Source organism: Gymnodraco acuticeps, unplaced genomic scaffold (assembly GCF_902827175.1).
Source record: "Gymnodraco acuticeps unplaced genomic scaffold, fGymAcu1.1, whole genome shotgun sequence".
NCBI lineage: Eukaryota > Metazoa > Chordata > Actinopteri > Perciformes > Bathydraconidae > Gymnodraco > Gymnodraco acuticeps.
This window is the reverse complement of record NW_022990747.1, coordinates 1,251,784-1,264,100: the sequence shown is the minus strand read 5'-3', so window position 1 is coordinate 1,264,100 and position 12,317 is coordinate 1,251,784. Positions and strand designations below refer to the sequence as shown.

Here is a 12,317-nt window from a genome sequence, read left to right as displayed (position 1 = left end):
TACTGTGCATCCCAGGATAAACACATTTTCACTTTTGATTAAAATCATATCTCATTTTAAATTATATTTTGCCTGGTCTGTTTAACTGCTACCTTTATTCTGTACTATACCCATTAATATTGTTACTAAAAATGTAATACAGGATTAATGTTCATTTTGATATTTACTTACATTTAACTAAGCAATCGTTTGCCTTTAGGTCACAACCATACAAGGTCAAACATTAAGAGAGAATAAATAAATGTTTATATAAATTTATGTCATATAAAAATGCCAAATCTTACTAATATTGGAGTGTACATGGAATTCTTAGTCAAGACAAACTTGTTCTTACAAAATAGGATACAAATCCACAAGACAAATGTTAGTAGAAGTTAGAAGCAAATGTCCGTTTTAAAAGTCACAGTAATGCATTCATCTCTGTAAAATGCATTAATAACTGGAGCAACTTGATATCTTGTTACTCTTCTCTGTGTAACTGATAACCACTAAGAGCCTCCACACAGGAAATCACTTTGATGTTTCCATGATGAGTTCAGTCTGAGAGCAATCACACCACAGCGTGTGTGACTCATCCTGACACTTGAATTTAACAGAGCATCTTATCAGAAATCTTATTATAGCAACAAAGACAGACGGACAGACGAACGGACAGACAGACAGACAGACAGACAGACAGACAGACAGGCAGACAGGCAGACAGACAGACAGGCGGGCGGGCGGGCGGACGGACGGACAGGCAGGCAGGCAGACAGACAGACAGACAGACAGACAGACAGACAGACAGACAGACAGACAGACAGGCAGGCCTATGTCGGTCTAATGAAATACAAAGTTAGATCATATAATTTTGAAAACCTCAAACCACATCTTAAAGTTCTACAATTAATCCAACTGTTGTTTATGAATCTCAGTTTAGAACATGTATCTCTAGATGCAACGTGAGATACAATGACTGTCGACAATTTACTGGCAGTAATTGAATACCTTGTGGGAAAAATACTGAAGAGTGCTTGCCAGGAGGTGAGAGGTTGCCATGGAAACATATTCAAAAAGGTTCCATCAACCAAGATCTTAACAAAACATCAGATTCAGCGGAGATATTTGTAATTAGTCAGACACTGGCTTGGCTACCCGCAGTTCACATATCCAACAATATCATAGAAATAAAGCAGAGGCACAGAGAGAGACTGTATTCATTTTAGGGGGAGATATAGGTGCAGATTTGAGGGATATGCATAATGTGTATGTGAAGGAATTTTCTATCCTATTGGGACATAGCCTGTAGGTCTTATTTATTTACAAAACACTGTTATGTGGAGAGGTAAACTGTAAAATGCAAAGGTTAACAAAGGTTGGATGTTTAAGATTTTGTATATCATTTACATGTGTAGATTCAATGATGTAGTCGCAATCAAAAATAAATGTCGTTATTAGGGGAGGTTAAAAGTTATCCCTTTTCCCTGAGAATTTCCCTGAGATCTCTGATGCATCTTCTGCAGATCAGTCCATTAGCTTTACACTGCAGTCAGTGGATAATTAGGCCCCATCCACCTCAATAATGCAACAAGAGCAAACCAGGCAAACAGCGCACAGCCTTATCTGCCTCTCACCTCTCAACACAGCATCTACCAAGAAGGTAAACAACACATGATTAGCCAACCAACAGTGGGTGTGCAACAACTGGGATCCTTCCTGACCAGAAACCGTGTGCAGGCAAGTCTATGGCTAATTGACAGTGAGACAAGGAAGAGAAGAAATCAATATGTGATGTCACACAGTTATATCCATTCTCTACTGTAAATGTAATACATTTACAAAGCAGCTGGTTCAACCGATCAACCAGGAAAAGTGTTGAACATATTTGTTTTTCTAGTACTGGTAAGGTAACATATAAAGAATGCTGAACATATGTTTAGTCCCGCAGCTATTTGTGCACTTGACTCCGACAGATAACAACAGATGAAGGATCCTGATGACAAATGGCAGAGAGTGGATGATATGTTGTAGGGCTTTGTTATTTGACATATCAGCTGATAGACATCACAGCACTGCCCACATTGGGAACACAGCAGCCAATGACAGGATGACTTTAAAGGCAGACGCCTGTGTGATCAAACCAATGGGAGCGCAGCTGCTTTGTTTCCCTGCCTGCATGGTTCTGTTTCGTGCGCACATGTGACCTCAGAAGGCGCTTAGCCTACTCCAAACATCAACGATTGGATGCTGAAGCGAACAGCTCCCCATTCAGATAAACAAAGCAAAAACACAATGGCTCTTTTTGGCTCTTCGTTATGGACGCTTTGAAGCCTTTTTCTCTCTTTAACTCTCAGTGAAGATCTCCATTTCCCCAGCTGCGCATCCTCTTTAAACATTAAGCTGTTTTATTTTAAGCTGCTGACGATTAAAGCGATCCTCAAACGGCAGAAAAAGCGGATGTTGGGACACCTGTAGCTGAATCCCATTCCCCTAAAAAGTGCGGTTGGGTTGTTTCACATCTATTCAGCATCCGCCCTGCAGGAGAGGTGCTCCTGTGCCGTCTGATCTCGAGTGGGGAAGCGCAAAGGTAGACGCCTAAAGCCATTTACGGACGCATTAATATCTAAGCCGCTTTCTGTGCCTGCTTGCAGACAGGAAGGAGCATGGATAGAGAGGAATTTGCTAGTGCTCTGAGGGGATTTGTAGAGCTGGGGTTTTGCTCCGGTGGAAACTAAACTGGACAGCGGAGGAAGCTCCGTCACTAACTGCTCGCCATTTATCTCCAGGCTCCTTTTGTTTATTATTTCCTATTTCTGGCATATAGACTTTTTATTTAATTCGTCATCATGGGGAAAGATGAGTGCAAAACAATGCTGGACGCTTTAAACAAAGTGACCGCCTGCTACAGGCACTTGGTCATCACCCTGGGAAGCACTTCGGACTCGCAGAACCTGCGGGAGGAGCTGAAGAAGACCCGCAAAAAGGCCCAGGAGCTGGCCGTGGCCAACAGGACTAAACTGACTTCCCTGCTCAAAGACAAGTCCATCAGCAAAGAGGACCGGGCCGAGTACGAGCGCCTATGGGTGCTGTTCTCGAGCAGCATGGAGCTTCTGGAGGTGGACATGAAAAGGTCCCTAGAGATAGGGCAGGATTTCCCCATCAAGGTGCCGACGAGGCACTTCATCCAAACCGGGATGACCGGCAGCACCACCACCGTGGCGGCCCGGGCCATGAGCGTGCAGAACATGAAGTACGAGGCGGACAGCAACATCGACACGGTGGACCTCCGGGAGCTGCAGTCCGAGATCACCCAGGTGAGCCAGATGATGGAGGATATGGAGATGAAGGTGCAGGTGGCGCCGTGGGCCGTTGAGGCGAAGCAGGAGGCGGGCGCGGAGCTCAAGTCAAACATGAGTGTAGGAAATTCCTCCGTGGGTGTCATCTCCATCTGCGAAGAGGAGCCGAAAGAAGAGGAAGGAGGTGGCAGCAGAGACCCTGGCATTGCCTCGGTCTGCGCTGTGTTTGTATTCGTTGTCATCCTTGCGTCCGCTGGGATTTTAGGATATCTGGTCGTCAACATGTCCTGAAGTGTCTAACAAACAACCCTATAGACACCATGCGCTCCACAAGAGAGATAACGACCTTTTTTTGAGGAGCTGGACATTTGTGGACACGAGAAATTACTCATCTTTATCGGATTTGTGAATGTATTCGGTGGCGTTAAGGAGTTGCACTAGATATAAAATGTAGAACAACACAATGGACCATGGGCACCATTTCAGGTTAAGTATTTTTAAGGGGCCAAGAGGTCGTGTATTTTTGGAGAAAAAAAAGTCATGAAATTACGTGACAGTGTCTGGCCATCAGGTTGATGCATACAACACGTAATCCAAGTGGATTAGTAGGAAAGCTCAAGCGTAAATGTAGCCTACTGTTAAGTATTCCCCTTAATGTTCTGCAGATTGATGCTTTAAATGTATCATTCCAATCCAAAATCAGGGGGCATGTAGTCAGAGAAGGGTCATGATGTATAGAAACTAATAGAGCCAGTATTCCGGTTGGATGTGATCAAATCTGCACTGTTCCACACCCTTAAGCACTGTTTGAATACTTCATAAATTCTGTACAGCAAGGTTTTTAGTAGGCCTGCATCTTACTTCATTGCATCAAATCACAATGTGCTTCATGAAACGTAAGTACAAGAGGGTTGCACAGTCTTTTAATAATGCACCTGTTCACTGTAAGCCTGTCCATGTTCTTTTTCAGGGTTTTCTTGCAAACAGTCTTGAATGTATACATTGCAACATGTGAATAGAAGGGTTTTTCACAACCTACAGACTTTGGTGTCAGATCATGTACATACATAAGTATATTTATTATAATAAAATTTGAAAAAACTAAAAAACTTGCTTGTAGTTGGATGAACTATTGCAGACAAAGCAGCTTTTGTACGCATGCATTGAATGTCACACATTTATCATGTATAGGCATGTTTTAAATTAAAGTTGATGGTTGCAGATGAGTGCAGATTGTCAACACTGCAAAGCCTACATACACATCAGATTAGGGCCTACCCAGAGGTATTTTTGCAGTGGATTAACATGTCACCACCTTGGGTTTATAGTATTCGATTTAACATGGACTAAGATAGATACTCTAACTCCCTAATGGATTTATTTGTAAGAGTCTTTGAAGGTATTCCTGGTGGCTGGCTGTCAGAGGCTGGCTGTAAGGGGCTATTTGGAGGTCAGCTCAGAAATAGTTGGAGAAATCTTCATCTGATCCTGTCAAAGACCAAAGACTGGGCTGGTCTGAATACATATTAAGCAATGAAATTCTGTTCATCTCTTCATGGAACATCTTGTGTTTATCCCTTTGAGAAGAGTTTTGCGAGGGTTAACTAAAATAGATGCAATTTTAGTTGACAGTTACATTTCATTTTCACACCTTTCTTTTTATAAGGACAATTTTGTTAGCTTTGTGTTCCTAGTATTTCTAGAATATCTAAATACTGAGTCAAAATAATAGTCATGTTAAAAGTTCAACACATCATTTTTTTTCTCTGGTTTAAATGAGCAATTATTTACAAAAAAGGATAAAACTACAGTCTACAGAGGACATTTTATCAGAACATTTTCTGGTAAAAATGTGATAAGTTGGAAGATATACAGTACCTACAAATGATGTAAAGTTGAAAGAAAAGTGTTTAATTATCATTGATGAGATTTGCAACAATGGTACATGTATTTAGTGTTGCTCCTCTGTTCAGAACGATTCTCATCAGCTGCTTTCTGGTTGTGCTTTCAGGCTGAAAACAGAGTGATATCAGGATAAACATTTATCATCCACGCACAGTTGCTGTAAAACATAAATAATTCTTACTTGTCATTATAACACTACATTTGAATTATCGCCCAATGTTAATTCTGATAAATCGTCTAGTAACTCCTCAAGTTGCACCTTAAATGAGCTCTAAATTGACTTTAACGATCTCCCAGTCATGAGCGGTTTCTCCGATAATTCCCGGTAAATAGACCCCTGGCATTTAAAGACCACTCAGCCTCGGTTGCTGGATGTAGAAGTGTGCAATTATCTCAAAGGGTCAAATATAATTAAAGCATCCCTCCTTTTCTTAGCAGATGCCTAACTCATTGTATGTGCAATGGAACATTTCTTACAATAAAAAAACAAAACAAGTGTTACATTTTCAAGTATCAAATTAAGAAAGGAATTGTTTGGGACATTACATGTTTATATAGAATACTTCTTTACTACTCAAGCGTTAGAAACCTGCAGAGAATCATGAGTAGAACATATTAAAAAAAATTGAAGAAGTTACTCGACACCCAAAAGCAAGAGGCAGCAAATGAGAGGATTTATTTATCAGGATTTTGATGAACAAAAATCAGTGGCCTGCTAACATGATTCAGAAGGCTCTCTGACATGTTGTCTCCTTAATGTCATCTCACAGAGGCACTAAGCTCTGTTAAATGTGAGTCATGTTGAACCTCTTTGAACTTCACGACAGACCTACATTGTCATCCAGAGTTCCAAAAATATAAAGGTGATGAATTATACATGGGAAGGAAAATGGAGGGGATGAAAAAGTGGAGGAGATAAAACCTCCTGAAACAGTGCTCTTTGAAATAGGTTCTGGAGGTTTCCAGACAAATGTTCATGAACAAATGTACTTAGGTTCAAATGTGCAATCCCTGTAAGGCCAGCTCATACACAAAATAGCCACATCATAGACGTTTTAAAAAGATATGCTTCGTTAGGTTTAAAAATGTACCCTTAAGAGGTGAGTAAATCGTCTTTCTCTTCAGTTGCTCAAAAGCGATTTTTCTAACGTATGCACGATAGAGTCATTTATTTGCTTCACTCCGTCGCTTGGAAACTAACAAACTAAGCAGACTGGTTCACAGAAATGCAAGCTACACACTTGGCAGAGACAGACCAGCGCATCATCACCTCATCTGGACGAAGATGGTGGGTTTCATAGGCTGTGGGTTGCCATGGAAACCCCCAACGGAATCCATCGCAACCATGCACAGACGGCTGAGCAGTGTTATTTCAACTCGCCCCCTTCCTTCCACCACCATCCCACACACACACATAGCGCTGTGAAGCACGAGGAGATGTGGTGTGAGGACAGAGGCTAGCACAGCTGGACAGGGGATGCAGGATGACCCTGACTCTACATGGAAAAACGGATAGAAGATACAGCTGCACACATAAATCTACTGTATGCAGTGATTCATTTTATTTTTAGCCTTCGGACTATATCACAGAATACATGATTCAACAATGGACCGGCATGAAAAACAATCATATTCTAATCATTGGCAGTATGAGACATACAACGTTGGGGGTAGTTTTTGAATGTGAATGAAGTACTGTGAGGTATATGGAAGCAATACCTGATTTAAAATTTGAAAAAACTGGGGAAATGTATTTCTCTTAAAGTATCATTAGCAACATACTGTTTTCATTTCATTAGAAGATGACGTTTCCTTTACATTAGATACCAAAAAACTGCAGAAATACAGAAATCAGAAAGCTGGTTATGAGCACTGTTGACTGAGTGATGGTTTGGAAGATGTTATGACTGCACCGCATTTAATTTAAATATAAAGTGCCCTTTTTAGAGCAGGCAATATGTAAGTAGATGTGAATTTGTGAAGGACCCATCAGATTCATTTTTCAGCTCGCTCACTATGTGCTCAGTTGTTGTGCATCTCTAACCACCAGAAGCAAACATCACTTAAAAGCAATGTAACAGAGCATCGGTAAAAAATATCAAATTAATAATGAATACATTGATTAGTTTAATAATAAATTCATTTATAAATAGCAGACACAGGGTACAAATCCATTTGACAGATAATTTCTTATGAGTTATCAATTCGCCATGAAGGAACTCGCTGTGAGCAAGGAAGACCCCCAAAGGAGAAAGGGAGGAAGCCCTGCAGTGAGATATGCACTCCTGCTGAGAGGAATCACCATAACTAACAACAAACAAACAAACAAACCTGCATTTGGTAACAATAAAACGGTTTATACTTTTCTTTAAACTGTGGAGACAATTCTGGCAAGAGGTTTTTTTTACAGAGAGAACTATCAAGTATTACATTACATGTCACTTAGACGCTTTTATCGAAAGCGACTTACATAGTCAATACTGTGGACAATCCCCACAGGAGCAATTTGGGGTGAAGTGTCTTTCCCAGGGACACAACGACATGCTGACTGCAGTGGGGTTTGAACCTGTCTGATCCGAACACCAACACACAACCCACTGCACCACACGCCCCCCAAGTATAAAATATATCCACGTGGAACATGATTTTTGAAGAAGCACTCAAAAATGTGTATTTACATGGTTATGTCACCGAACATGTTTAATCTGGCATAGTAGCTTTGTAAAGTGTGTCAATAAAGGAGGATTTTAAATTCCTTTACTGAAGTGAGAAATGTCTTCACTAACCTCAAATCTGAGATTCAAATTAAGCCCAGGCAAACTAGATTTGGTACGTCACAAATTTGAAAGCCAATCACTGTTTAAAGTGCAAACGCAGACAAAATAAGCCTGAAACCTTCAGTGCTTAGTAAATCAGACTATAGTGCTTTCTTTCACTATATTACAAAACATCCCAGTATATATTATTGTATCTTTCACAGCCACAACCCTGTCATCCACAAATAAAGATCCAAACTACACTTACCATTTAAATGCATCTTGTTGTCGGTTATGGTGCACAACAGACTCCTCATCCGGGTTAAACGTGCTTCCTCTCATGTTGGCCATCTTCATGCAGACTGTTCTTTCACCGGTCAACCTAGTGAGACATCTGCATTTGAACAAGTGACAACGAGTGTATGCTTCTCCAGGCCCTTTTCATATTTTGAGAACATTTGTATGAGGAAAACACCATGTTAAACTAATAATTAATCATACTTAAGAATATTTAAAGAAATACAAATCAGATTTACAAATATTATTTGTAATCAGCATATTTTATAAGAAATAAATTGCACTCATTTAACTTAATCCAGAAGTTCACATTGAAACAAATGACGGAAGCACTTGAATTTGATCACCCTCTTAAAGTGGCCTGCAGGTGGCATGTGTGCTGCACATATAAACCAGTGTCTGAGCAAAACCTTCAAGTTCATTGGCAAACACTGTCAATCAAATGTGTTAAAAACTAGAAAAACAGGTACTATGGCAAATACTGATACAACCGTCACATGGAGTACAACATAGAAAAAAGCACCTCCAGACATATTGACATTGACACTAATATGCCTTTCCTACTGAAGACATTTGGCAAGGTCTCAGTAGTAACAAAAATCAAAAGCAGAGATTAACAAATAAATGATGGTTGAATTGAAAGTAGCTGCTTCAGTTTCAGGGTTCCTGTGTCACACTGCCACGGTTTAACAAAGGAAACAAACTCACCAGGGTTGAAGAGGGTAAAGAAAAAATAATCCTCGATGATTTATTTTTTGGAATACATGCAATTTTACTGATGGAGAACTCATGTAAAGAGGACAAAAACTCAGGGAACGTACACAGTCCACATTTGTTTGTAAGTGCAATTCATCCAGAATATAATACATTTCATCAACAACCCACAAATCAAATGGGGAACACAGCGTAGGTTAACATTTGGTAGATTTAAAAAAACTTGGACAACAAAAATAACACATTCACTATATTAGGTTTGCATTCCTGAAAACAGTCAAACTGGCAGCAAAACTGACTCGCGTGGAGTCGAGAGAATCGATGGTAATAATCTCTGAAAAGTTCAACTCTCGAGAATGTTGTAATGCTAAATTGCTCCATTGACCAACAGCAGGCTGTCTAGACAGTGATGACCTTTGAGTGCATGGAGAGCATCACTTTTTATTGAACAAAAAGGTGTGAAGTAAAGACCAAAATGCCACTGGGAAGTCAATACAACCGATTGTTAATTGTTAATCAAGGCAAAATGTCTGTTGTGAAAAAGGCCATCTGATTTCTTCACCTGCATTACATTTGTCTTGCTTCATTGCATTTTCACAGCAGTTGTGCGACTCGTACGGCATGTCGGGCAAAGAGCTAAGACTGACTTTTTAAGTCATGTGGGAAGGTGACAACAGGAAGTAGGTGATTGTTCTTGGGTGTGATGGTGATCTGTATATTTATAGTGTTCTGATCTACGGTCACAAAGCGGTGCAGTGCAGAGTCGTCCTGAGCATCTTCCTGCTGAGGGTCTGTACTCGTACCCACCCCCACCTCTCCTGAAGGGTCCAGAGGGTAGTCTTTGTCTCCTGGAGAGCGTGGACAGCACAAGAGAGACAAAGAGAAAAGCAGAGATGGGGAAAAAGACAAATAGTTAAATAAATCTTCTAAAACCACCAGACTCAGGGACAGTTTCATCCCACAGGCCATAAGACTGGTAAACACCTGAACTTTTGAAAGAACATACAATAAAAGCCTTGACACTTGAAACTATCATATGCATTCATGTTTCCTCACTAACATTTTCCTCTAACTCAACTGTAGGGCCCAGTAGGTTTTAGCAAACATTGCATTTGTTGGCAACCATTAAGTAGAAACAACATCGGAATGAATTAAAATCAACAAAACACAGCCCTTGTTTTTATATTATGAAATAAATACTGTGCCTCAATGGTGTGCTCTTTTAAATTCACTTCTGTACAATAGTGGAACAGAGTTGTCATATAAGGCATAATAACCTCCACAACTTATTTACATTTATTATTTACTTAATGAAACATAAAATAAGCATGTTTGGATGTGGCTTAGATGAGATATATGATACCTGGCAGCAGTGATAAGAACTGTTTATCCTTTAAGGAAATAACTGGCAGCCACCGTTCGCAGCCCTCTCTGGCACGCCTGCTGGAGAAGAGGTGGAGGTCTTCCAGCAGAGGGACGCGGCACATTCGACTGAGCTCATAGAACTGTGGGGGGGCGATCCAAAACTCCCCCGAAATGTAGCTTTGCAGGACCTCTGAGGGTGTGGACCACTGGAACAGAGAGAAAAAAGTGTTAAGCAACTATGCAAGTGTGTTTAAAAAATAAAATAAAAGTCTGTTATATTAAATGGTACTAAAGATCATAAATACTGTAACTGGACACAAACTAGAATCAATAGTAAGTTAGGCAATGAATGCACCTTCTTGTTTGTCTGTTTACACTGTAACTGAATGTTGGAAAACAGAGGAAATATGCCTGTCCCAAAGTCCAAAGAGACGCCTTCAAATGTTTTGTTTTTACCAGCTGTCCCAAAGATATTCAGTAAAGCCTGACCAACTGACACACCATTCAGGACTTTTTACATTACAATATAATCAACAGTTCGTATTAAAAAAGAAATACATAACACAAACAACAAGTAAACTTGATACACATCTCTTGCTTTTTCATTTGTTTTTTTGACTGATCCACATAATGCTGAAAAAATACTATAAACTATATAAAAGTGAGATAGAGATAATGTTTATAAATAACCTTAAACCTGGTTTTGCATGTACTTATGCAATGTCTTCCTACTCATTGACTGACATAGATGAACCTAGATGTATCCCAAATCCTAACAAGTAAAACCTACAACAGAAGGAGTATTAGATATTTAGCTTAAAGATAATGACTTACATTTTCTGTTGATATATTTATCAATTATTTATGGCAGGCCTAATTTATTAATTTGTATTAAATACTTGCTGTTTCCTGCAAAGCACTTCAACATGAGTTTACTTGATGTATGTATCACCTGAAAGCGAACTATTTCCTTCTCATCTTGCAGTGTGTGTGGGATCTCCTGCAGGCAGCAGATGAAGAACATCGTGTCAAACCTCGTCACTCCGTACCGGCCTGCGGGAGTCATCCAGTTGCACCACTCGTGTAAAGCCCAGATGTTAGGGCAACACCTCCAACTCTCTGCACATCCTGATGAAGTTGGAGGGATTCTGGTTTACCAAAGCCCTCCACTTTGTAAGTTCAGTGCTGCACAGATCGTTCACCTTGTAATGCTGTCCTTGAGCAGTGTCCCCCTTGTCCTCTATGCTTTTTAACAAACTCTTCTCCTCTAGTTTTGGCACAACCAGGAGCACACCGGACTCCTCGAAAGTCTCCCTCAATGCGCAGATCCTGAAGGCGACCTCTCCCGGGATAGGAGAGCCGAATTTCAGCCTGTCTGTGGCGAATATCGGGGGTCTAGTCTCCAGCGGCTGGGTGACATTTCCCAAACCAAAATTTGAAAAGTTACAGAAAGACTTGAAAATATCCAGCCATTCACTCGAAAAGTCAGAGGAGTGCACCTTGCCCCCGGGAAACACATACGCATTTGGCATGAATCCACTTTTACCGCTTCGCTTCAGAAGTAAAACGTCGTAATCAAAGCGGGACTTGTGCGGCAGGTGTTGCGGTCCGCAGCTGCTGTCCTGCGGGGAAACAGCAGCGACAGTCCGGGGTGTCCTTGAGGCCACACCGAGCCTGTGTCCGGCGGCTAAAATAAGAGTGGCCGACTCCTTCCAGTGCTTTAAAGTAGTATTCATGCTAAAAAACAAGTGCGTTTCTTATTTGTTTTTATTAAACGCTTTTAAAAGTTCCTGTTTGCTCAGCCCAAATGAGTTTGAAGTGACGTGACAGCTGTTTCGAGCTCTTCTATCGCATAGACTGCATATTTGACTGTAAGTAGGCTACTATGATATTACAGTCTTATCCTTATTATACATCCATGATTTTGAAGAAGACTCGCCTACTTCCTGATGACGGAAGCCTCGACGGACACTTTTCTTCTTCTCCTTTGCTAAGACGTTTCGGG

The 12,317-nt window shown here is 40.6% G+C and overlaps 2 protein-coding genes across 2 annotated transcripts; one reads left to right on the top strand and one right to left on the bottom strand.

Annotated features, from left to right (window-relative positions):
• Positions 1 to 2,204: 2,204 nt before the first annotated feature.
• On the top strand, positions 2,205 to 4,377 carry LOC117556706 (regulator of G-protein signaling 9-binding protein). The gene has a single exon (XM_034232195.1). The coding sequence runs from the start codon at positions 2,826 to 2,828 to the stop codon at positions 3,564 to 3,566; it is 741 nt and encodes a 246-aa protein (XP_034088086.1). The 5' UTR covers positions 2,205 to 2,825; the 3' UTR covers positions 3,567 to 4,377.
• Positions 4,378 to 8,946: 4,569 nt separating this feature from the next.
• Positions 8,947 to 12,295, bottom strand: nudt19 (nudix (nucleoside diphosphate linked moiety X)-type motif 19). Its single transcript, XM_034232151.1, is given in 4 exon segments — positions 8,947 to 9,795; positions 10,311 to 10,518; positions 11,265 to 11,414; positions 11,416 to 12,295. Coding segments are annotated over 4 exon segments (1,203 nt in total). The 5' UTR covers positions 12,049 to 12,295; the 3' UTR covers positions 8,947 to 9,583.
• Between the last annotated feature and the right edge of the window lie 22 nt (positions 12,296 to 12,317).

Coding starts and splice junctions, on each gene's coding strand:
- LOC117556706 (XM_034232195.1), top strand. CDS start 2,826: ATGGGGAAAGATGAGTGCAAAACAATGCTGGACGCTTTAAACAAAGTG.